Source organism: Phoxinus phoxinus (genome assembly GCF_949152265.1).
Source record: "Phoxinus phoxinus genome assembly, chromosome: 2".
In the NCBI taxonomy this organism is placed as follows: domain Eukaryota; kingdom Metazoa; phylum Chordata; class Actinopteri; order Cypriniformes; family Leuciscidae; genus Phoxinus; species Phoxinus phoxinus.
This window is the reverse complement of record NC_136877.1, coordinates 49,395,828-49,422,991: the sequence shown is the minus strand read 5'-3', so window position 1 is coordinate 49,422,991 and position 27,164 is coordinate 49,395,828. Positions and strand designations below refer to the sequence as shown.

Genomic DNA, 27,164 nt, shown 5'->3' with positions numbered 1-27,164 from the left:
GAACTAAACCCTCAGTAAAAACCTTCAGAATATAGATATTAATACAATTTGGTGTATGTCGATGATAATGGAGTGGAGGAAAAAAATAATTTGTAAAGGCTGTTTTCTCCAAATATGTTGTATTTGTATAGACACAAATATATCAAATAAACACTTAAAAGTGTACTTTTGAGTTGATATTGACCAGTGCCTGAAAAACAATGGTTTTGCTACAGATATTTACTACTAATGCACAATATAGATCAACCCCGCTTACAAACATTACCATGTTTATGGATCATAGAAACAAAACCCTCAGTAAAAACCTTCAGGATATAGATAAAAAAAGTCACATTTGGCATAAGTGGTACTGAAGTGGAGGTACAAACTCATTTTTAAAGGCTGTTTTCTCAAAATATGTAGGCCTATTGTGCTTGAAATCTATATGAATATGATAATTTTGTATCTTTGTTTAAAAAATGCTATATATTTTAGATGCATAATTATAGAAGAAAAACGATATGGTAAGAGTCAACAATACTACTTCAGCATTTATTAATCTTATTCTTAGTTAATATTAATTTCAACATTTACTAATGCATTATTAAAATCAAAGGTTGTATTTGTTAACTTTAGTTAATGCTCTAACTAACGAACAATGAACAGCTGCATTTCTATGAACTAACATTAACACGGATTAATAACAAATGTATAGCTAAGTAATACATAAACTAATGAACATTTTTGTAAAGTGTCACCGGAAGAAACATTGGCCTATTATGAATATTGATCCATTGGGCCTTCGCGCGCGCGCGCACACAGAGCGCGTCCACGCCCGGTTTAGGGAGGGCGGGTGTGATGATGTCAGCGCGCATCGGGGCTTTGGATTCTGGGAGCACAAACACACACATCAGCCATTTTCAGTGTGCTGTGGTCATCCTCTCTCAGTCCAACACAAAGATCCCGCGACTGTCGAGCTGAAAGACACGGGAAGGATGGACGAGGAGAAAGCGGGTCAGCGCGCGCACGGGCGCGTGTTCTGCTGAGCGCGTCACAGACAAAAAGCGCATCTTCGCAGGAGGATTCACATAATTCATATCATTCTTCTGCTTCAAGGCTCACATCATTGCATTATTGGAGCGAGTCTGGAGATCTGAATCCATAACTTCTCATTAAGAGTCACGCCCGAATTCTGCTCGATTCATAAACAACCCCCAAAAAAGCGCATTTTAAAAGGTATGTTTCTTACATAAACAAATGATCTGTGCTTTAGTTATTGATGGGATATTATTGCAATGATCATACAATAGGATGATAAACTGCTTTCAGTTTTGAATGGGGGAAAGATTAGCCTGATCTGCTAAAAACAATAGCCCATGTTTAACATGAACATGAGAATGGTGCAAAACCTGTTTGTGTCTATAAATAAATATTGAATAATAATGTGTTTAGACAATGCCCTGGCAGAGGATGCATGATGCATTTGCTGACTTTGTCCTCATCATCCAGACAGTGATGATGCAATGAATATTTCTGGGGTTATGAATCTAAATATGCATTATTCATTCTGAACCCTGTTTATATGAGAGCACAAGATGGAGGAGGCAGTCTGCATGATGAACATGAGTGTGTGTGTGTGTGTGTGTGTGTGTGTGTGTGTGTGTGTGTGTGTTTGACATTGACTGGTTTGTGTGAGCAGGGCCTGTTAGTGCTCGCTGTGCAGAATGAGATCTGATCTGAAGATGTTGTAATGTCTGAAGAGTGTGTGTGTGTGTGTGCACGCGGCCAGGGATGTGTTGTTGTCCTGCGGTTACCTTGATGGATTTTTCCAGGTTTCTCCTGATTATTCCAGGCAGCTGTCAGTCATTATGAAAGCTCGTGGGGATGAGTTCGCAGTTTGTGATCTGCTCACGTGTGTTTTGAAGCTGTGTGTTGCTGTGGGACTCTCCTCGGTGTTGCTGCATTGCAGTCTGTAGGCGTGTTGATGGCGAAGCGCGCCTCTGCTGGACGCCGGAGGAACTGCAGCTCGACCAACACACACGATCGATGGGCTTTTGTTTTAAATGTCGTAATAAAAGACTTATTACTGCGATTCCTATTACGGGAACTTTATTGATGGGATATATATGTATAAAATTCGCATACATTTGTATATTATTCAAACTATGATATTTTAATAATATATCATAATAAAATGAAAATGTAAATATGACTAGTTTAATAGCATTAACATAAAATGTTATTAAAATTAATTCTTATAAATTTGGATGGATACAAACTCTCTACATACTTACGAGTGTGTGTGTATATATACACACAAGTCGTAAGTTGCCCAGGTTGCCATAAATAATTCTCTCTCTCTCTCTCTCTCTCTCTCTCTCTCTCTCTCTCTCCTTTTTTTTAAAAATATATATATGGAGAGAGTATAATTTCTAACATAATAATGCATAAATAGGATAATTAATTTAAATTGCATTTGATGTACCATTTTTAATGTCTTTATTTATTACAAACAACTCATAATACATTAAATGGAAGGGGGGACTCATAATACATATCTAAAGTACACATGAATTTGATTTGTTTCAAAATGTCAACGACTGAATGTAATGATGAACTTGTAGTTCATGTTACAGTAACTACCAAAAATAATCAATTCTTTGAGTTGGGAATCATCTCTAAAAGTTTTAAATGATATGATATTATCTTCACACCTCTTCACGAATTACCATTTTTATTTCCCGGATCTGTTTCGGTTGTATACTAGTTTAAATGAGCTATAAGTAATCGACTGTAGAACAATGACTGATTTCCTTCATTAAACCCTGATCCTCAGGTTCCCGTTGGTCAGATGTGACTCGATGATGACCAGTGTTGGGGAAAATGCATCACAAGTAACTTGAGTTACGTAATCAGATTACTTTTTCAAGTAACTAGTAAAGTAACGCATTACTTAAAAAATGTACAACAAAATATCTGAGTTACTTTTTCAAATAAGTAACGTTATTAAGTTTTCCCATTTATTGACTGACAGCTCTCCTGTGCTCATGTTGAGACAAATCAAAGTGTGTGTGTGTGTGTGTGTGTGTGTGTGTGTGTGTGTGTGTGTGTGTGTGTGTGTGTGTGTGTGTGTGTGTGTGTGTGTGTGTGTGTGCGTGCGTGTGAGTTCTAGACTAAATGTGAGCATTTACTCATCTCACTTGCACAACAAAATATTCAATATTCCTCCAAATGAATAAAATCAATGAAATGCAGGATCAGAATACTATGCAAACCTACAAATAACTTAAAGGGTTAGTTCACCCAAAAATGAAAATAATGTCATTGACTCACCCTCATGTCGTTCTAAGCCCGTAAGACCTCCGCTCATCTTCGGAACACAGTTTAAGATATTTTAGATTTAGTCCGAGAGCTTTCTGTCCCTCCATTGAAACTGTATATACAGTATACTGTCCATGTCCATAAAGTTAATATAAACATCATCAAAGTAGTCCATGTGACATCAGTGTGTTAGTTAGAAGTTTTTGAAGCATCGAAAATACTTTTTGGTCCAAAAATAACACAAAATAAGACTTTATTCAGCATTGTATTCTCTCCCGGGTCTGTTGTCAATCCTTCACAGTGACGCTACTGGCGTAAGACGCTGATGACGTGTTATCTGGTGCGCCCGAGCTTCATTTATAGACTGAGGGAAACGCACGCTGTAAAAGTGTCTCATCCGCGACATGCACATTTACGCACCATTAAAAAAATGATATCCACACAAACAATGTAGAATAGCTTGAATATAGCGTGCGTCTCCCTCAGACTGTAAACGAAGCTCGGGCGCACCAGATAACTCGTCATCAGCGTCTTACGTCAGCAGCGTCACTGAGGAGTCCTGAACGCAGATTCACAACAGACCCGGGAGAGAATACAATGCTGAATAAAGTCTTATTTTGTGTTATTTTTGGACCAAAAAGTATTTTCGATGCTTCAAAAACTTCTAACTAACCCACTGATGTCACATGGACTACTTTGATGATGTTTTTATTACCTTTCTGGACATGGCCAGTAGTGCTGTATATACAGCTTCAATGGAGAGACAGAAAGCTCTCGGACTAAATCTAAAATATCTTAAACTGTGTTCCGAAGATGAACGGAGGTCTTACGGGCTTAGAACGACATGAGGGTGAGTCATTAATGACATTATTTTCATTTTTGGGTGAACTAACCCTTTAATATGTTAAATAAAACATACATTTTTATGCTTTTAATCTCACTTTATTGACCACTGTACTTGCTTCTGACCTTCGATGATTCAGTTAAATAAGCAGAAATGACAATAGATAGATATAAAGGTTTGCTTGTGTGCTTTCCTCTACTGTACACATGTCCTTCAGTCTGAGGGTTATTATTTCACTTTTGGTGTGAAAGGGTCTCTACATTTGCCCAAAAATAGAACTTGTGTTAAAAAAAACAAGCCCAGCCCATGTGAGGGAAAAAAGTAACGCTAACGTAACGCATTACTTTTCTAAAAAAGTAACTAAGTAATGCAATTAGTTACTTTTTAAGGGAGTAACGCAATATTGTAATGCATTACTTTTAAAAGTAACTTTCCCCAACACTGCGGATGACTGTGTGTACTGGCACCGCTGCTGTTAGCAGATGTTTGGCCCGCAGGACTCTTGTACTTGTGCACTTGTGTTGCCAGATTGGCTGTTTTTGGGTGTGAGCTGCAGTAATGCTGAGATGATCCTGATGTTCAGGGCCTAAGCGAGCCTGTGTTATGTTCGATTGTATGATTCGTGTTGGGGGAAAATCATTACAAGTAACTTGAGTTATGTAATCGGATTAGTTTTTCCAAGTTACTAGTGAAGTACCGCATTACTCTTTCAATTTACAACAAAATATCCAAGTTACTTTTTCAAATAGTTACTTTTTCACATTGATTGACAGCTCAGAAATAAAGTGTGTGTGTGTGTGTGGGAACATGATGGTTATTTTAGTTCTAGACTAAATGTGAACATGCATTTACTAATCTCACGTGCACGAAAACATTCAGTATTCCTCAAAATGAATAAAAACAGTCAAATGCAATCTCAGAATGTTACGCAGAACATTTATAATTAACTATCTTAAACTACACAAATATACTTTATGCATTTAATCTCAGTTTATTGACCAATGTTTTTGCTGCTGACCTTCAATGATCTAATTCAACCATACTAAGCAAACATTACTTTAGATTAGATTTAGAAATAACAGTGTTGAACTTCTTCTCCTGTGTCCTGTTGTTGTTTAATCCAGAATGGCAGCTCGGCTGTGAGCGGCGCCCTCTGCTGTACAGGAGTAAATATGCATTTCCATCAGCCTGAGGCTCATTCACTTCACTTTTAGTGTGAAAGGGCCTTAACATATGTGACCCTGGACCACCAAAACAGCCACATGGGTCAATTATTCGAAACTTAAGCCCCATTCACACAGCACTTTGAACCCGGCAAATTGCCGGCAAATTGCCGGAACGCCTTCTGTGTGAACGCAAACACGACCCGGGTTTAATGCCGGGATCGATGCGGGGTTGGGGACCTAGTAACATTGCCGTGTTCAGACCCGGAACGCGCGCTGTGTGAACAAAAGCCAGGAAAAGCCAGGACAAATGCCGTAAGGGGTGTGTCGTAGTGATGATGCACGAGCCTTCGCAATGTGGTAGCCTAGTTATCGTGCGACTCTGTTACTCTGTTAGAAGAAAGTTTGTGTTCGTCATCGATACAAGAAAGAACGAAAAGATGTCTGCAAACTGGACTGAAGCAGAGACCCGAGAGCTCCTTGCAATCCGCGCCGAAGCTGAGATCGTTCGCCACCTTATACGTCACATCATAACGTCACGCGTCTATCCGGGACATACCCGGGTTGTGTGTGAACGCGCTCTCTGATTCCGGCAAATCACTGGCAGTGTGAATGAACCATTTTCAAACGAACCCGGGTCAAATCCCGGGTCACTTTATCCGTGTATTTTCCGGAATCTCTGTGTGAAAGGGGCTTTAGATTTATACATCATATGAAAGCTGAATACATAAGCTTTCCATTGATGTGTGGTTTGTTAGGATAGGACAATATTTGGTCGAGATACAACTATTGAAAATCTGGAATCTGAGGGTGCAAAAAATCGAAACATTGAGAAAATCTCCTTTAAAGTTGTGCATTTATGTTCACGATTGTGCAGCATTCACTCACAAAAATACATGTTTCATATATTTACGGTAGGAAATTACAAAATATCTTCATGGAACATGATCTTTACTTAATATCCTCATGATTTTTGGCATAAAAGTAAAATCTATAGTTTTGACCCATACAATGTATAGTTGGCTATCGCCACAGAAATACCCGTGCGACTCGAGACTGGCTTTGTGATCCACGGTCACATATACCAAAAATATGGTTTTTTTTTGTTGTTATTAAAAAACAAGCAAGCCCAGCCAGGGTGAGAAAAAGTAACGCAAAAGTAATGTAGCGCAATATAGTAATGCATTACTTTAAAAGTAACTCTGTCCCCAACACTGCTTATAACCCGCACTCCTGTCTTCTGTCCCTCTGGTCAGCGAGCGTCCCGCGGGTGATGTCCACCATGGTGTACCCTCGAGATGAGGCTCTGGAGCGGCTCACGCAGGACGAGATCGTGCTGAACACTAAAGCGGTGATGCAGGGCTTGGAGACGCTGCGCGGGGAACACGCTCAACTCCTCAACTCTATCCTGGACTGTTCCCAGCCGCCCGGAGCGCAGGAGAAGTCCAGCCTGCTCCGCAAGAGCCTGCAGGACATCGAGCTGGGGCTGGGGGAGGCGCAGGTACCCCACAACACTGTGTGTGTGTGTGTGTGTGTGTGTGTGTGTGTGTGTGTGTGAGCCTGCAGGACATCGAGCTGGGGCTGGGGGAGGCGCAGGTACCTCACAACACTGTGTGTGTGTGTGTGTGTGTGTGTGTGTGTGTGTGTGTGTGTGTGTGTGTGTGTGTGTGTGTGTGTGTGTGTGTGTGTGTGTGTGTGTGTGTGTGTGTGTGTGTGTGTGTGTGTGTGTGTGTGTGTGTGTGTGTGTGAGCCTGCAGGACATCGAGCTGGGGCTGGGGGAGGCGCAGGTACCTCACAACACTGTGTGTGTGTGTGTGTGTGAGCCTGCAGGACATCGAGCTGGGGCTGGGGGAGGCGCAGGTACCTCACAACACTGTGTGTGTGTGTGTGTGTGTGTGTGTGTGTGTGTGTGTGTGTGTGTGTGTGTGTGTGTGTGTGTGTGTGTGTGTGTGTGTGAGCCTGCAGGACATCGAGCTGGGGCTGGGGGAGGCGCAGGTACCTCACAACACTGCGTTATACTCAACTGTGTGTGTGTATGTCATTACAGCTAGGGGTGGGCGATATGGCAAAAATATCATATCACGATTTTTTTCCGGAAATTCACGATTTTATCACGATTCCTTTTCATGTTGGTTTTACTATTTTGCAAGTGACTGAGCATCACAGCCAAACAAATGTCCCTATTTTAAAAACAAAGCCTTAGGTAACAAAATATAAAATAAAAAAGAATGGCAGACATTTAGGTCAATAACATTGTCTTTGTTATTAAAAATTAAGAACACAGATACACATACACAACTTAATATACAAATTAAATAAACAGTGCTTTATTTTTTCAGCTACAGGTGTATTTAACAGCATTGAAGAAAGTAATTAAATGAACAAATATGAAAATAAAACACAACATAGACTTCACTGTATAAATTTTACATTGATTCTTATTAAAGCTACTATTAAAGTTCTCAGTCAAGAGTGAGTGAGATGCTCTTTGTATTTTGTTGTTTTATTAAGGGATAGTTCTCCCAAAAATTTTAATTCTCTCAAGCCGTTTTAAACCCGAATAAGTCTCCCTCTTCTGTTGAAAATAAAAGTTATTTGGAGGAATGTGGGTAACCAAACAGTTGATGTACCCCAGTGACTTCCATAATAGTTTTTTCCCACTATGGTAGTCAATGGGGACCAGCAACCGCCCGGTTAGCCACACTCCTCAAAATATCTTCTTTTGTGTTCAGCACAAGAAAGAAATTAATACAGGTTTGGAACAACATTGGAGAGTGAGTAAATAATGACAGAATTTGTATTTTTGGGTAACTGTCCCTTTAAGGACAAGCGGCAGCATGTTTACTATTAGGGCTACTGTCACTTTAAGATCTGCGCGCAACGAGTCTACACGCATTTGACAAGCAAATTTTTTCTTAATTTTTTCTATTGTTCTTTCACTGTAGACATAACCAACTTTGTTTATGTAAACCTTGTGTGTATTTGACAGTATTAGCGCAATAAGACTCGAAAGATAACTAAGCCCAGTAATCAGGCGCTGTTAGACAGGCTTTTAGTGCATGTGCGCTTCGGGTCTATTGCGCTCAGAAAAGCGCCCGTTAGAACAGCGCATCAGCAGCGAATGACATGTTTAACCGGCAAGGCTTTGAAGCACATGCAAATTATTACTTTTTATGAACTACAGTGTCCCGTTCCTCTGCATTTCATGTGGATATACGTCGCGCTGTACAGTATGTTGAGACGGAGGCGCCAGAACTGCAAACTGATAAAATGCACGATCCTATGATATTTCTTCAAAAGCAGATCGTGGAGACATTTTAATCGTCCACGATCAAAAATCGTAATATCGCACACCCCTAATTACAGTCAGTTATGGTCAGTTATGGTCAGTTATGCTAGCACTTTTGTGAGTCGATGTACAATTTGGAATAGAAGAAAAAGGGTCTGGAAATTCATTACACAAATCATTGCATTCAAGACTGTAAAAACTGTATAAACTTTTAAATAAATGTTTTTTGAAAATGAGGAAAGATTCAAATATCCAAACTCTTTGTATGGGTAATTTGAACCCGTTTAGTTATTATGCTATTACGTTAATAAGTGGAAAGCAGCAGAGAATTTACTGCAGAAAATATACAATTTGGAAACCATGAAAAAGGGTCTGGAAATTAATTACAGAAACCATTGCATTCGAGACTCAAGTGTAAAGATGAAGGACGGGGTTTTCTGCCCACCACAAAACAAACATGTGTATATATATACACACACACAGATACATTTAAAATGAATGTTTTTAGAAAAAATCAATTGCATAATTTTATTCTCATAAATGTTGCATTTTATTTACAGTTATAATGGTATTTTTGTTTGTTTGAAATGTGTACTTTTCATGTTTATTATTTAATATGTATTTTAAAGTAATTTAAAAAAAATCACTTTCCCCACATATATAAATTAAACTTTTTTTCATATTTTAAGCTTTTTTTTTGTTTATATATATATATAAACAAAAACAGCTTAAAATCTGAAAAAAAGTTTAATTTATATATGTGGGGAAAGTGATTTTTTAAAATATAATATGCCATTTTCAACTCATTCTTACTGACTTTTTCCCTTTTTTAAAATAATTTACAAGAATGCATATATGTGTGTGTGTGTGTATATATATATATATATATATATATATATATATAACATTATAAATGTTTTTAGAAAAAATTAATTGCATACAAAAGTATTTTCATAAAGTTTTCATTTTATTTAGTTATAATTGTATTTTTGGTTCTTTTAAATGTGTACTTTTCATGTTTATTATTTAATATGTATTTTTAAAGTGTTTTTTTTAGCACTTTCCCCACATATATAATTAAACTTTTTTTAAGTTGTTTTTGTTATATATATGCATATATATATATGCAATTTTCAACTCATTCTTACTGACTTTTTCCATTGTCTAAAATAATTGACAAGAGTAGTAATGAAGTTTGTCATATCTCCCTTTAAACCTAAAGCAGAAAGTCAAGTCTTTATTTATAAAGCACTTTTTTACACTACAGATTGTTGTAGCGCAGCTTTACAGAGCTAACAGGAAAATACAGTTTGTGTCTAGAAGAAACTAAGTGTGTGTGAACGTGTGTGTGGTCAGGTGATCATCGCTCTGTCGGGTCACCTGAGCGCCGTGGAGTCGGAGAAGCAGAAGCTGCGCGCTCAGGTGCGCCGGCTCTGCCAGGAGAACCAGTGGCTTCGGGACGAGCTGGCCAGCACTCAACACAAGCTGCAGAAGAGCGAGCAGAGCGTCGCACAGCTGGAGGAGGAGAAGAAACACCTGGAGTTCATGAACCAGATCCGCAAACTGGACGAGGACACCTCGCCCTCGGAGGAGAAGCCCGGAGAGAAGGAGAAGGACAACCTGGACGATCTCTTTCCCAACGACGACGACCAGGGACCAGGTGAGGGAGAGCGGTGCTGTGTGTGTGTGTGTGTGTGTGTGTGTGTGTGTGTGTGTGTGTGTGTGTGTGTGTGTGTGTGTGTGTGTGTGTGTGTGTGTGTGTGTGTGTGTGTGTGTGTGTGTGTGTGTGTGTGTGTGTGTGTGTGTGTGTGTGTGTGTGTGTGTGTGTGTGTGTGTGTGTGTGTGTGTGTGTGTGTGTGTGTGTGTGTGTGTGTGTGTGTGTGTGTGTGTGTGTGTGTGTGTGTGTGTGTGTGTGTGTGTGTGTGTGTGTGTGTGTGTGTGTGTGTGTGTGTGTGTGTGTGTGTGTGTGTGTGTGTGTGTGTGTGTGTGTGTGTGTGTGTGTGTGTGTGTGTGTGTGTGTGTGTGTGTGTGTGTGTGTGTGTGTGTGTGTGTGTGTGTGTGTGTGCACTACGCTATAACTGCTTTGGGGTGTGTCTGTTGCGAGTGTGTTTAATCAGTGTTTGTTTTCAACACACACACACAGTATAATCATCAGAGATACACGCGATTACATTTGTAAATAGACAAGCTTTGCTTCTAAATGCCCCAAGCAAAGATATCCTGTTATTTTACAAACTTTTATATAGGGCTGTAAACGATTAATCGCATCCAAAATAAGAGTTTGTGTTTACTGTGTATAATGATTTTGTATATATAAATACACACACATGCATGTATATATTTGAGAAATATTTGCATTTATATACTGCATATATATTGTTATATGATTTATATGATATATGAATAGAACTATTTTAAATATAAATAACACATTTTTCTTAAATATATACATGCATGTGTGTGTATTTATATATACAAAATAATTATACACAATACACACACACATATATTATGTAAACACAAACTTTTATTTTGGATGCGAATAATCGTTTACAGCCCTGCTTTTATAAACCCAGCCAGTATAATCACAATGAACACATCCAAAATGTAATATTTAACATAACAACTGCAAAGCGTCTAATTTGTAAACAAAATGATTTGCACACTAAATCCAATATAAACTCGGGCAAAATGTGCATATTTTTAAACTCTCAAGACAGACGTCACATCCTGAGCCTCACAGCAATTGGCTGCCGACCGCGTTTTTCGCTTGATATTTGCATAAACTGCCCAACCTTTTGACCTCTCAACACTTTCTCCGGTCCGCGGTCAATCCCAGAATGCACTGCGCGAGCGCGAAGCTCGACTTCCATAGGAATGCATTGAAAACGCTCGCTCCGCGCCAGTGGACACGCACCGTTAAGGCCCTTGCACACCAAAATCTTTGTACGTTAAAAAAAAAATACGACCTCGCGTTATGTCAATCACGCTTACACACACTGCCTCCGAAACTTTCATCCGTCATAATTTTTGGGATCGGGTTCGATTTTCTGCGTTTTTCGCATTTCGAATGGTGTTACTGTGCAGGAAGTCATTTATTTTCATTTTGATTTGGTGAAATAAAAGCATAAATAATGCAGGGCGGCGGTGTGTGAACGCACAGTAACTCTCGTTGTCCCGCCGTCTCTCTCTCTCCAGCTCAGCCCAGTGGTGAAGCGGCGGCACAGCAGGGAGGCTACGAGATCCCGGCCCGCCTCCGAACCCTCCACAACCTGGTGATCCAGTACGCCTCTCAGGGCCGCTACGAGGTGGCCGTGCCGCTCTGCAAACAGGCGCTGGAGGACCTGGAGAAAACCTCGGGACACGACCACCCCGATGTGGCCACCATGCTCAACATCCTCGCCCTGGTGTACAGGTCAGATGCCTTAATACGGGGACGGTCGGGGACGGGAATAGTTCACCCACAAACCCTATTCGCACTGGATTTGTGTTATCTGGGCATCTCCTGTGATTTGATTTTACTCTAATTTACTGACTTATCTCCCGGATGTGATGTCAGGATAGCCTGGTCCTACCAGACTTTCTCATACATTTCATTTGTACAGAGAGTCTGGCCTCTCCATTGACAAGCGTTAACTTCCTCGAAGGCGGTCCTCAGTTGAAGTTTAAAACTATTGGATCTGCCCAGAGTCACTCTGGATCTGCCGTAACCAATCGCTAACGTTTGGTCGTGACGTATGACGACTCAAACTAGCGCACGAGCTCAACTACAACGTAATCGTTCTCAGCCACTCCCTCTGTTCGCTGATTGGACCGGTAAAAAATTGACCGGAGAAAACCCAAGAATACACCGCAATCCCAGACGTAGTGCTGAAGGAAAATGAAAATTGAGCGGAAGTACGTATGAGGGCGGAGCCAGGCTAATGGCAATTGGCTATTGCTTGGAAATATCTAGTCGTTATCGGTCTAGCTGTATGACATATCATCTCCATCTAATCATTCTTTTTTTTTTTGCTCTTCTGATTATTTTCAGCCTTATCTTTCTGCAAATTGTATAGTTGTGGTGTAGGTATAATGATACGACCCAGCACCCAAAATACCATCAAAACACTCCAATCTTCGTGAAAGATGGATAAAAAAAGCGCACAGGAAACAAAAACCTTGAAAAAATGATATACGACCCCGCCAAATCACAGAGATGCCGACTCGCACGGGACTAATGTTATCACAGGGCCTCGTGTAGGACGTTTGCGGGGGAATTTTTACAGACATGGCCGATTCGCATGGCCGAAGATCACAGACAACCTCCGCAATTATTACAAATGACTAGAGGTCACCATAGGGCGAATAGGGCTTTAAAGGGATAGGTCACCCAAAAATAAAAATTCTATCGTTTACTTCAGTAGTATTTTTTTTTTCTTCATACTATGAAAGTCAATGGTGGCCGACAACTGTCTGGTTTCCCGTATTCCTCAAAATATCGTCTTTTGTGTTCAACAGAAGACAGAAACCCGTACAGGGTGAGTGTGAGTAAATGATGACAGAATTTGAATTTTTTGGGGGTGAACTGTCCCTTTAAGAACTACTCTGACCAGCTAGCAGTTAGTGGAAGAGTAATCAGTCTTACTTTTTGGATTAAAATATCTACTTTGTTACTGACATAAAAACGTTATGACCAGCCTTACAGAAATAAATGAGATGATTAAGACTAGTCTAATCAGTTGATGCAACCGGCCACTGGTCAATTTTGAAAATATTTCTGATGCACCGATGAAACGCCAATGTTTTCATTCAGCCAAAAACCGAAACTGGACAAAATCAATAAAATGTAATAATCAAGTAATCATATTTATTTAATAATCAACAATACAATAAAAACTGGGTTGTATATAAGCATTTTAATTGCACATAATAATATATATATATATATATAAATTATAGTCTAAATTATAGATTTTTCTTTTATGCCAAAAATCATGAGGATATTAAGTAAAGATCATGTTCCATGAAGATATTTCCTACCGTAAATCTATAAAACATGTATTTTTGTGAGTGGATGCTGCACAATCGTGAACATAAATGCACAACTTTAAAGGAGATTTTCTCAATGTTTCGATTTTTTTGCACCCTCAGATTCCAGATTTTCTAATAGTCGTATCTCGACCAAATATTGTCCTATCCTAACAAACCACACATCAATGGAAAGCTTATTTATTCATCTTATTCGTAATGTATAAATCTCAATTTTTAAAAAAACGTACCCATGTGACTGGTTTTGTGGACCAGGGTCATATATCACAGTCCACACTACAACGTGAAAACTTTCAAATTTATTCACTTTGGGGAGCGTTTTAATTAATAAAAAAGAGACCAAACCGTAAAGCAAAAGATGCGTTTTCAAGTGTGGACAAGGCCTGACACGCCATCGGAGAAGCTCTAATTAAACATCCACAATTTCCGCCCTCCAGAAGTCATGTCGCTAGTAAACCTCTCCGTCCTCACATGAGTTCCCGTGTGTTGTTCCAGGGATCAGAACAAGTATAAAGAGGCGGCTCACCTGCTGAACGACGCGCTGGCCATCAGAGAGAAGACTCTGGGCAAAGATCACCCGGCCGTCGCCGCCACGCTCAACAACCTGGCCGTGCTGTACGGCAAGCGCGGGAAACACAAGGAGGCCGAGCCGCTGTGCAAGAGAGCGCTGGAGATCCGGGAGAAGGTGGAGGACACGTTCACCTCCGCCGTGATGATGCTCCAGTCCAGCCACTGTTGTCATGTTCATGTGTTCATGTGTTTGCAGGTTCTGGGTAAATTCCACCCTGACGTGGCGAAGCAGCTCAACAACCTGGCCCTGTTGTGTCAGAATCAGGGCAAGTATGAGGAAGTGGAGTATTATTACCGCAGGGCGCTCGAGATCTACGAGAACAAACTGGGCGCCGACGACCCCAACGTGGCCAAGACCAAAAACAACCTGGTGAGGCCAGACAGCGAAATATTATGTGTTGAAATGTTCTTTTTTTTTTTAATGAGTGTGATATTTAATTCTTGTGATGTTGCAATTAAATCCGTTTCATTGAAATGAAACTCAATAAGTTGACACGTATACTGTTGCAATCTTAAAGTCCCCATGAAATCAAAAGTTTTGGGCTTTTAGTATGAATATGTTCGCCTTACTGTTATGTATAAGCTAGTGTGCTCCAAAACAATGACAAAGTTCACGTTTGGAAGATTTAAGCATTCAAAACGTACAGTCGCTCACTGATGATGACATCCCTCTGCACTTCAGTCCAATCAAATTCTCTCTAAATTCTCTAACCTGAAGCTCCGCCCCCATTCACACATGTACTGTTTTCTACATGGTGAACGGCACATAGTGCACTATATAAAGGGGTATTAGTAACAATTCAGACTGTGTAAATATGCTTTCCATTGGGGCGAATGAAGTCTGGTTTCATGCTAGTGTCACGTGACCCGCCGCAGCTCCGGTCCAGAGACACGACACACAGAGCGGATCATGTGATCGAGTCGCGCAGACCCTTTGAATTCTGCACTGAATGCTGTACTTTACAGTGATATGGAGGAGAAACGGTTCGAGATTAGGAGGAAACTGCGGCTTTACCGAGCTCTGGCCGAGCTGTGATATAAATTAAACGCTATTGGCTACTTTTAAAAAGGGGAGGAGCTTATCAATATGCCCCGCCCTCTCTTCCTGTTTCAGTGGAAATTACCTCAACACTGAATAATGCTGCGCGTTTCAAAGCACTTCAGTGGAGCTTTTAAAGGCCAGATAAAAAGCATATTAAGATAATCATGATGAATTATTGCCAACTAAAGTTACATACTGTAGATTACTTACTTAAGAGAGTTCTGTTAGCACAACATATGAACGAGTAAGAATATGTTGAGAGCAAGCAGAATGAATCTGTACTGCCTATTTAAATTGCTAATGTCATGAGCTCGTATGGTAGGAAGTGCATATTCAAGGTCAATAAAGATCAGTGTCGTCTTTTGTGTGGAGAAAATGCAGACGCAATCGACAACGTCAACGAATTTTGATGCGAAACGTGAGCGTTTGCCTGTGGATCTGGGAACCCGAGAGCATTATTGAGTCCGAAGCTCATCGACCGTGATCCTCTTTCCTCCACAGGCGACGTGTTACCTGAAGCAGGGCAAGTTCAAAGACGCCGAGACGCTCTACAAGGAGATCCTGACCCGCGCGCACGAGAAAGAGTTCGGATCGGTCAACAGTACGTACTTCTCATAACACACACTTCAGGAAGATGCTGCTTTAATTATGCATGCATGGAAATCAGTCATTCATGCATATATTCTTCTTATTTTCTGTAAATGTGTTTTTGTAAGAATAGACACTTTTTTTTGCATCTTCATGATCAGTTTTTGTCAGGATGAAATCTCAGTGAGATGGAGTTTGATGGTCTTTCAGAGGTTTTGTCTGATCTTGTTCACGGAGGCCATCTGTTGTGACATCGCAGGCCTTTAAGCCAATCAGACGCTTACAGGATTATGATCAAACATCCACTTGATGTTCCTAAAAGCTTCAACAAGCTAATTATAGTCAATAAAAGCAGACTGGCCACTCAGTATCTGATGCCGGGCCGAGTAAAATGCTAGAAACACACAAAAGCATTGAACAATATTTGAATAAATCACAAAACAATGGCGGTTTTTGCTATATTGCTTATAATGAGAATATAATTTTTTTCTCTTAGATGATAACAAGCCAATCTGGATGCATGCAGAGGAGCGAGAGGAGAGCAAGGTATTGCAGGATTAATTTACATGTTGGTATACATTTATTTAAATTTATAAATATTTACACTATCATTTACAAGTTTGGGTTCAATAAGGATTTTTTTTTTAAAGAAATTCTTACTTTTATTCAGCAAGGATGCAATAATATTGATCAACAGTGGCAGTAAATTTGTTTTTTTTTTCTATTCATCAAAGAATCCTGAAAAAATTAGTTTCCACAAAAATATGGATCAGCACAGCATCAGAAATGTTTCTTGAGCAGCAAATCATTAAATTAGAGTGATTTCTGAAGGATCATGTGACACTGAAGACTGGAGTAATGATGCTGAAAATACAGCTTTGATCACAGGAATAAATTACATTTTAAAAAATATTACAATATATACAGAAAACAGTTATTTTTAATAGTAATAATATTTCACTATATTATTTTGGATTAAATAAATGCAGCGTTGTTGAGCAAAAAATCTTACTGACCCCAAACTTTTGAAACGTAGTGTATATTCATAATTCAATATCAATAAGTATTATTCATAATTATGCTTATATCCACTTACCCATATTAATAAACTTATCTATATTAAAAATATATTTAAGCAATATAACATTGCTTTTATACAACATTAAACCAGCAATTAGCAAAATGTATCTTATTTATTTTATACAGCAATTCAGCCTGGTCTTCATATATTCATTATTTTGACCAATTTTCATATTTTTAATCCGCTCAATTCATTATAGTTAAGATGATTTTGTTCCAGAAAGTTGTAGAGATAAAAAAAAGAACCTTGCAATCAGTTTGTCTGATGGTCGTTTCAGGGGAAGAGAAAGGACTCGGGTCCTTACGGAGAGTACGGCAGCTGGTACAAAGCCTGCAAAGTGGACAGGTGAGTGTGCAGGTGCCCTCAGAGGATTATGGGTATCAAAGTGTGGAGGAATCAATGGCTGCGTTTACATGGCATTATTTCCAATCATTAGAGTCAAGACTTAATCGCAGAAAGATGTTTACATGACACGAGCAGACCTCTTCACACCCGTTTACATGCCATTTTCATTAATACAAAGTTCTGTCATGAAAGATGGTTCTGGTCCTTTAAGTCAAGTCAAGTCAAGTCAAGAATATTTGTATAGCGCTTTTCACAATACAGATTGTATCAAAGCAGCTTCACAGTAATAAATTAAAATAATAATAAAACGTCCATGTTTGGTAATGCTAATCAATAGTAATATTGATTGATTAATTAAATTGAATATCCCCAACTGAGCAAGCCAAAGGCAACAGTGGCAAGGAAACGAAAAACTCCATCAGGTGACCTAATGGTGACCTAAAACTCCATCAGGTGACCTAATGGAGAAAAAAAAAAAAAACCTTGGGAGAACCCAGGCTCAGTCGGGGGCCAGTTCTCCTCTGGCGGTTATGAACTAGAGGCCGGATTTAACTGTAAGATTAAAACATTTATATGAATGCCTGGTTAAAGAGATGCGTCTTTAATCTAGTTTTGAACTGGGAGAGCGACTCTGAGCAACGAACAGTATCAGGAAGGCTATTCCAGAGTTTTGGAGCTAAATGTGAGAATGCTCTCCCTCCTTTGCTCACCTGTTCATAATCACATCGTTATCTATAGGGCGCAGCTGATTGGTTCCTGCCGTATCAGTAGCCAATGAGCTCGCTGCTCAACCTTCAAATACTTGGGAAGCATTTACCTTAACAGTGCGCTTTCAGAAACCCTCCTTCTTGCCCAGCTCCACCTGTATAGATCTGTTATGGGGAATTCATGTATGCTGTATTTTTACTAGAGCCCGACCGATTTAGCTGTCGTAAAAAACAATGCCGTAATTAAAGGTACAATATGTAAGAATTTTGTATTAAAATATCAAAAACTCACTTGCACAGTGTGATATATTTCCTGCAGTTGTGTACTTACAATATCCCAAAAGTTCCCAAAGATTTTTAATTTCAGAGAAATTCCAATTTTAATTAATTGGCTCGTCCCGGAAAACCTGTTCAGTGTCGCCTGTCACTGACGCAATATCCACGTTATCCCTGGTTTCCGCTCAAGTACTGCCATAGTAACCATGGCGACAGACGTGGACAACTGCGCAGTGCGTAACGTTTAGCGGCACGCCGTTGTTGTTTCGTTCAAACATTATGGACCATGGCAAGCAGACAAAAGGAGAACTAACACGAGAATCAATATCAGCGTGGCGTTTTCGAGACGCCGAGAGCTCCACGTCCGCGACAAGCTTCGACTTGACAGAGACGTACTTTATTAGACAGGAGAGCAAATGTACATAAAACTAATCAATGTTATATAGCTCAACATGAAGAAATGTTAGAATATGATCTGCTATAATGTTGATCTAAATTACTGCTAGTCTTATACAGACAAACTAACACATAGAATAACATTATAACTTTCAACACTCATGCAGTTTAGTGTGATAGTGTAGAGCGAGTGAGACAGCGCTGCGTTACCTCACAAGCTTAATCAGTCTAATAAACTGTCCTGTGTGAGTATTATTCAGCACTTGCGGGTACTTCGCTAGAATTAATGTCCTTATACCTTTATATCCGCGGGACTCGCGTGTGATATCTGTCTCTTATTAGCACTCGTGCCCTGCTTCATCCCACAGTCATGATAAAAACATCAATGTATTCACTCATCCATAAACATTATTAGATCCTTCAGCTTGACAGCAAGTCCCAGCATTTCACAGGAAATTTTGCGTCATCAACCTACACTTTTGTTATTGTAAGAGGTTGGCAACCCCTAGCGGCGAAAAAATTACATAGTGTATCTTTAAAGCTGCGACAGTCGAGTGCATGAATGAGTGTTCAGTGTGAACGCACTTCTCGCACTATTCATACTATAGAACGGCAAAGAATAGTGCACAAGTACGTGATTTGGGACGCAGCTTCTGTTTTGCAGTGATTCTTCTGTTGATGTGTCCGGTGTTTCTCTCGCGCAGCCCCACTGTGAACACCACACTGAAGAGTCTGGGCGCTCTGTACCGCCGGCAGGGCAAGCTGGAGGCCGCTGAGACGCTGGAGGAGTGTGCGACCAAGAACCGCAAGCAGGTACACACACACACACACACACACACACACATTTCCTACCTGATGCTCCACTTCCTGTGCAGATGACTCATACAGGAAGAGAAGGGAGTTGTTAAGAAGACCTCAATGATTAAACTTTTAGACTTGCATTGCTTCGTTTCTTTTACTTTCCTTTATTAATCTTAATGTCATTTCAATTGACTGACAACCCGTGTTATTTTAGTATCATTGAGATAATATTATAGTTTCTTATTGAATATGTTGAATTCTGGGTTTTTTATCACGTTTTTTACCATTATAGTAATGTTGAATTAAAAAAAAAATTATAAAGTTTTTTTTTGTCTATATAGTTTATTCATTTTATTTTAGTATGTAGTTAAACGAAATGAAAATAATTGTTATATTTTATGTTATTGCAGTTAACGTTCATTTTATTTCAAGCAACACAAGTGTTGTTTAGTTTTAGCTTCAGTGAACTATAATAACCCCGCTGACGTACCATAACAACGGTGTGAAGTCTACTACAGCGCGCTTGTGTGTGTCCGGCAGGGCATCGATGCGATTAACCAGAGTAAAGTGGTGGAGCTGCTGAAGGACGGCGGTGGCGCTGGAGGGGACAGACGTCAGTCCCGGGACGGAGTGAGCGGCCCCGGAGGCCCCCGAGGAGACTGTGATGGGGACGAAGCCGAGTGGACCGGGGTCAGTGGAGCTCGTAGACCCTTTGTTCGTGTATTTATATACATTTCCTATTGTAATACATAGTTTATTCCTGTGATCAAAGCTGAATTTTCAGCATCATTACTTCCAGTCTTCAGTGTCACATGATCCTTCAGAAATCATTCTGATTGGCTGCTCAGTTTTATCAATTATTATTGGTGCTCAATTATTAATAATAGTTGTTATTAATGAAAAGCTATTAAGTTTATTGATATTGAAAAGCTATTAAAGGTGCACTATGTAACTTTTTTTTTTTTTGTCAATACACCATCAGTCGTTCTTCCAAAGCGTGTTTTTGTCTGGCGCATTATGCACTGCTATATTTTAGACCTTGACAGGATGGTTTTCTCGTGAAATTGCATACGTCACTCGCCCGTGCGTGTCTCATCATATCCGTAAATAAAGAAAAGTTGCTCCGGCTGTTTTGACGCGTGTCTGGTGTGAGTGGCAGAGGTTAGTTTCACAGCGAGCGAGAAGGGTTGACATGGAGCCGGAGAATCACCGTTTTAAACAGACGCCGAGCAGAGGAGAGTCTGCTGGAGAAAAGAGAACGAGACAGAGCTCGTAATAAAACAAGAATCAACATTAGCTTGGCTTTTCTGAGAGGGCGAGAACTGAGGGATTTGAAATGTTGTAAAGGCGATGTGGAGATGATGGTGTTTTTATGAGTAAAGTGTTTTATTGAACAGATAAACTGCTAAAAATATCTCTCTAACAGAGTTCACTGTAAAGCATTATCTATTGTGAAGAGTCGTTTCTTTATAGTTGATGTAGCGCTGTGCTGGAATTTATTTTCAAGGAAGTGCCGTGTGTATTAATGTCTCGTAAGCCTAGTAGTGAATCTTTCATGAACTGTAGGATAATCATATTCATCCGCACAGTCACACAGAGCCGAAGCACAACCAAAACAATGTTCTTCTGCAAAATGCATGCAGTTTTGTTTTTTAACCGCTAGAGGGCCAAAGGTGACATAGTGTACCTTATAATGAAATTAAATAAATCATAAAATTGTAAAATAAAAACAATTATGATAAAAAAAATAGAATTATTTGTGTATATACATTGTGTATATAATATATTGTGCATGTCATGTGACCATTAACCGACATCAGAGAACAATGAACTTAAGTCAGTAATAAAATTAAGTCAATAATAATAAATTATAAACTTAAGTTTAAATCTCAGGGGCTACTTCAAGTTCATGCTGTATTAACTTGTTTTTTTAAGGTATTTTTTAGATCTGCAATGTTGAGAAAACACTTCTTAAGAGTGACTGATTCCTGTAAATCCAGTGATCTAGTAGCTAATCCGTGTGGAATTACACAAACCTGGAAGACCTTCTGAACGGATATAAGCAATAGACTTTTATAGAAAGGAAAATTTAAAAAGATTAAAAATTAGCTAGGAGAATAAATTAAGAAGTAATAATTTACTGCCATTGTGAGAATAACATGTAATTATGTAATCAATAAAAAAGTAACTGTAGTCTGATTACAAGTATTATAGTACTCAGATTCCAAAGATTAAGTTATTTACTACCCAACACACACATATATATATATATATATATATATATATATATATATATATATATATATATATATATATATATATATAATAAAAAAAAGCTTGAAGTTGATGATATTTCCCGGCACAGGATGGCAACGGCGCGCTGCGCAGGAGCGGCTCGTTCGGGAAGATCCGGGAAGCCCTGCGCCGCAGCAGTGAGATGCTGGTGAAGAAACTGCAGGGCAGCGGCCCACAGGAGCCACGCAACCCCGGGTGAGACTAAACCTCAACACATCCGGGACGATCTTCTCATAAACACCCGACACACACACACACTGCTCTGATGCCAGCCTGTAACTGCTGCTTTTGTTTCTGTCAAAAGGATGAAGAGGGCAAGCTCCTTAAATTTCCTCAACAAGAGCGTGGAAGAAACCTCACAGGTGTGTTTTCATGTCTGCATACTCTCATTTATTTATTTATTTTTTAAGAAATGTATACTTTATTCAGCCAGGATGCATTGAATTGATCAAAAGTTACAGTAAAGACTGTACTGTTTTTTTTTTATGTATTTTTGATCAAATATATAATTTAATGCTTTAATGCAAGGGAGTCTTATAATACAGATCAAATTTGTATTAATGCAGTGATATAAATATGTAAAAAACATTTTGATGGACTTGAAACACCACCGACAACCCATTTTACTTCTGTACTTTACTTAAAATATCATATTTGTTCACAGTAAGGTAAAAAAAACATGTATTAAGATTTTAACTGTATGCAGTGAATATTCACTCAGCTTTAAAGGTGCAGTAAGTGATTTCTGAGAAACACTGATATTGGAAATCAACCCAAACACACACCCCTCCATTCATTGCTCCGCCCCTAATGCACAAACTTGCAAGAGTAGATGTCTCTTTTATCATTGCAGAAGCGAAGCAAAATAATGCTTTGTAAAAAAATAAGTGTAGATGAAACGAACGACAAGGAAGAACAAACAATGATCGTTCAGTAAATACAAGCAAGAGTTGTTTTTTATTCACCAATTTATTCGCAAATAAATTATTTTATTTGCTGATTGGCTCTCTCCTCCCCCATCATGAGTGGACACGCCCCCTACTGCTGATTGGCTCCCCCCCCAATTATGAGTGGACACGCCCCCTTTTGCTGATTGGCTCACTCTCTCCTACCCCATTATGAGTGGACACGCCCCCTGTTGCTGATTGGCTCTCTCTCTCTCCTCCCCCATCATGAGTGGACACCCCCTACTGCTGATTGGCTCACTCTCTCCCCCCATCATGAGTGGACACACCCCCTACTGCTGATTGGCTCTCTCTCTCTCTCCTCCCCATCATGAGTGGACACGCCCCCTACTGCTGATTCGCTCACTCACTCTCCTCCCCCATCATGAGTGGACACGCCCCCTACTGCTGATTGGCTCTCTCTCTCCTCCCCCATCATGAGTGGACATGCCCCCTACTGCTGATTGGCTCACTCTCTCCTCACCATTATGCGTGGACACGCCCCCTACTGCTGATTGGCTACAAGAGTGTTGTACTGCTTGTTCCAATCCACTTTCAACAGAGTTTCTCAGAAATCCCTTACTGCACTTTAAAATGTATGCGTTTTTCCACTGTATGATGTTACATAACACCAATTGTGTGTGTGTGTGTGTGTCTTCAGGAATCTAACAGCGGCCTGTCAGAATCCAGGGGACTGAGCGCCAGTAATGTGGACCTGACCAGACGCAGCTCTCTGATCAGTTAGAGAACGGCGTATAGAAGTGGAAAAGGCCAAACGGAGAGGCTGTTTGCTACCTACTTGAATTGAAAATATATTAAATGATCCTTACTCAAAACGTTTTCCTAAGAAAAAGGTCTTAAAAGCAAAAATGTCTTTTAGTTTCACATCGCTTGCATAACCTGGGCTACGTCCATCTGCTTTGCCATTAGCCACACTCAACGAACGCAAACGATAAAACGCAACGTAGCGCGCTATCCCCCACTCGACCACAGGCAGTCGATCTGCTCGAGACATTCAGTGGTAAAATCACGTCATAGCATGGCATCAAAATTGCGTAGTTTAGCATACAATGATGAAGTAATGCCGTCTGTACAAAGCATCTATTTTCGCTGGGATTGCCATTTAGAAAACAAAGGTCATACATGCTAACTCCTTTCACAAAACGACCTCACCAAGTTGAAATGGTGCAAAAGCTATATTGCACTTCAGAAAAATATGAACGTAGAGGTTTAGAGACGGATGAGCACCGACTGGTACAACCTCACTTTTGCCTTCTGAGTTTTATGTATATAATGATTTAAATTATTTAAGGTTTTGTTTTGTTTCGCAAAAATTAGCGCACAAGGATTTCGTTTACACTGTAGTTGTAATTTGTGTCCTGGAGCGACTGGAAAACGTGTTGAACGGTACAGTGAAGGATTCTGCTTTCCAGACCGAGTAGATTATTGGGGGTTTGAGGCAGATCTAGATTCATAATTCAAACGCTCATGTTTGTTTTATCCGTCTCTCTTGGGTCTGATGTGGTGGAAAAGGCCAATCGTATATAACTGGCATTTTCCACCCGCTTATAATGTGACGCGTTTATCATTTTACATGTTTTTCTAGCCGCCAGAACAACATATGAATCATAGCTGTGTCTAAAACACACAATTCCACCTCTTCTTTGTTTTATCTTGTCCTTTTCATGTTGATTAATTATTAAAAATCCTAACAGGAACAAATGTTTTGGTGTGTGTAAACGTTTGAACCTTTATGTGACTGTTACCTTTTTTTTATCATTGATTAAGATGTGTGTTTAATATTGGGTTTATTTGAGTGATTTTTTTTCTTCATCTGTGTTTATCAGAGCGATGATGATCTCTGAATGCACAGACGACACTAGCTTTTGGATCCAGCCATACAAACGGGTGAATCTCATGAATAAGTGTCCAACTCATATTTCACCTGAAATCATATTCAATTATATTTTGCATAAACAAAACAGGACCACCATCTTTGGATTGTCACATTATTCCCACCCAAATTCATATATATATATATAAATCAGGATAAATTAAAGGCAGTACAACAAATTCTTCCATAGTGAATAAATAATTCATTGAAATATAGCAGTTCATTCACATTGTGCGGTGATTAAATGTGAGATTAGATGTGCTTAATGTCACAATGCTTAACATCTTAATGGTCCTTAAATATGCTTCTTTTCTTAAAAAAAATAAAATAAATCTTAATACTATATAATTCTCAAATAAAGAAAATGCTGGTTTTTGAGTGAAATATGACACTGGCATGTTCTTGATTAGATTTGTGAGATTTACTTGAACAGAATGTATTGCAAAAATTCACCAATGGATTAATTTTAACGATTGTTTTGTTAGGATGAACAAAAATAAGGGTTCTAGAAAGTGCTCGAGTGAAGAGAGAAAATAAAAGTGATAAATGAATGTTGGCATGAAGGAATTGGAGCTGGATACGAATGTCACTATTGATTGTAAAATACTCTCTGACTCACGACTAGAGAAGCACGCACTTGTTTATTCTCACAGACAGTGTGTAGTGTGTAATAATGCTGTGTTTACACCACATATGAATGTGAACCCACCTTTGGCTGTCCTGTTTGTCATGATTACTGATGATTTGTGATGCCTTCTTCTCACCACATGTAATGTACGCCTCACTGGTTAGATTGTGCCACAGTGACTCAAGTTCTGCACTGATCTAGGAACAGCGCCCCCTATCTTATTGAGGAATCGTAGCGTTGTAGAAGAAACCCTTGGCACCCAGATCAGCTGTGAAGAGAAGCGTCGACCTGCTCTGTAGATTGTAGCCGTGCCGCTCAGCGTCCTTCCTCAGAGAGATGCATTTCACCCGTGAAGGGGCCAACACCTCGTGTATGTTTTATTAAAAGGTTTCGGAATAAACTGCTTTTCAAACCAAATTAATGAGTTTGTGCGTGTCTTTTTTTATTATGTGAGCTTGACAGATAAAGCATATCCGTCAGTCCAGATATAACTCTAAATATTGTGTGTATTATCTATCAGAAATATATAACAGTATACATTGTGTATTCTTTCTGTCTTTCTGTCCATTTATCCATGCATCTTTCTATAAATATTTAGAAAGTAATTTAGGGAGTAAATATTACCCTTTTTTTCAAGATTGAGGTAAGGTTATGCCAAATGATCAAAGTCCTCCTGTGGTAAAAAATAAATAAAAAAAATCCAGCTTTTAATGTTGTCTATGTGTTGTTTTTAATATACTTTAAGTCAAATCATGTGTAGATTCATAAGTCGACAGCATTGCTGAGTATTTTCTGCAGTGAACCACAGACGGTCTCAAAAACACGGTTTGAAATCGCTGGTGTTTCTGACGTCACAAACTACCTTGTAACCAATCAGATCAACGTGTGATCGTCAACCAGTGGATCTCTGAGTGAGTGAGTGAGTGGAGGCGGGGCTCATTTGCATATTCATAGAACCGCGTATACTAAATGAGGCAAGGGTGTCGAGTTACATTCAAGCTGTTTTAAGGCATGAAGAATTTTGAAGTAAATTTTATTGAAGTAAAAACATTTCAAATGTCATTTTGGTGATCAAAGAAGAGTTTTAGGGATGAAAATGATTGACTACAGGGGGACTTGAAGGTTTCTTTGAACTCTCCTTTTCATATGTTGAGGGTACGTTTTTACACAATAACGATGTACTAAAAACGGAAACGTTTTTCCTTTGTGTTTTTCGCATACAGACCACAACATTGTCAAAACGTTCCCCGTTCACACGGATCTGCGAAAACAACATTATAAACACTGTATTCTGCTGCCAGGCCAGTAGGTGGCGATGACACTTTAAAGAAAAACTATGTACATGACGTCACCGTTTTCACAAATTAATGGGTTTTTTTTGTTTACATGGGAAATATAACGCTAGGTTTCAAAAGTTTGCGTTTTCAGGCCCCCAAAACACCGTTGCCGTGTAAATGAACGGCCAAAACTCATAAAAAGTTTTTAGTTGAAAACTGTGTTGTGTAAACCCCTCAGTTACAGTCACTATTGGAGCAGCAAGTCTAAGGGCAAAAAAAACTTGTGTGTTTTTAAGACAACGGCATTTTGAAAACGATACTGTCTGTGTAAATTACAAAAACACGAATTTGTGAAACCGGTGACGTCGTGTGTGTGTATTACGTGTTCAGTCTACAGGAGCATAGCGTTTCTTAGCAAATCGCCACCTACTGGCCCGGGTGCAGAACACAGCTTTTTAGTCTGGGATCGTTTTGACAATGTTGTAGTCTAGAAGAAAAAAGCAAAGGAAAACTTTTCTGTTTGAGTACATTGTTGTCATGTAAACGTACCCCAAGTTTTAGAGTATTATTATTGTTCTGCAGCTCAGATCGTTAGATTACCTGACTTTGATAATCAACAACTGGGAAAATGTTTTTTTTTTTTATATCAGAGTTTGACATTGAATCTGTGTAGCACAAGACACACAGTTCAGT

At 39.3% G+C, this 27,164-nt stretch overlaps 1 protein-coding gene across 2 annotated transcripts; it reads left to right on the top strand.

The window, feature by feature from the left end:
- Positions 1–783: 783 nt before the first annotated feature.
- Positions 784–25,608, top strand: klc2 (kinesin light chain 2). 2 transcript variants are annotated; one of them, XM_079605096.1, is made up of 14 exons: positions 784–1,215; positions 6,564–6,808; positions 9,953–10,256; positions 11,795–12,011; positions 14,123–14,312; positions 14,394–14,567; positions 15,741–15,840; positions 16,324–16,373; positions 17,186–17,253; positions 19,337–19,445; positions 19,974–20,123; positions 21,799–21,923; positions 22,033–22,090; positions 23,334–25,608. In XM_079605096.1, exons 2-14 carry the CDS (start codon positions 6,581–6,583, stop codon positions 23,415–23,417), a joined length of 1,857 nt encoding a protein of 618 aa, XP_079461222.1. In that variant the 5' UTR covers positions 784–1,215; positions 6,564–6,580; the 3' UTR covers positions 23,418–25,608. The 2 variants fall into 2 exon arrangements, with proteins under 2 accessions (XP_079461222.1, XP_079461221.1); XM_079605095.1 differs by having other exon boundaries at positions 14,123–14,567.
- Positions 25,609–27,164: the final 1,556 nt, after the last annotated feature.

Bases quoted from the DNA above. Each gene is read 5' to 3' on its own strand.
- klc2 (XM_079605095.1), top strand. From the start codon at position 6,581: ATGTCCACCATGGTGTACCCTCGAGATGAGGCTCTGGAGCGGCTCACG. The intron at 14,568-15,740 runs GTGAGGCCAGAC...TTTCCTCCACAG, and splicing joins CCAAGACCAAAAACAACCTG to GCGACGTGTTACCTGAAGCA. The intron at 19,446-19,973 runs GTACACACACAC...TGTGTCCGGCAG, and splicing joins CGACCAAGAACCGCAAGCAG to GGCATCGATGCGATTAACCA.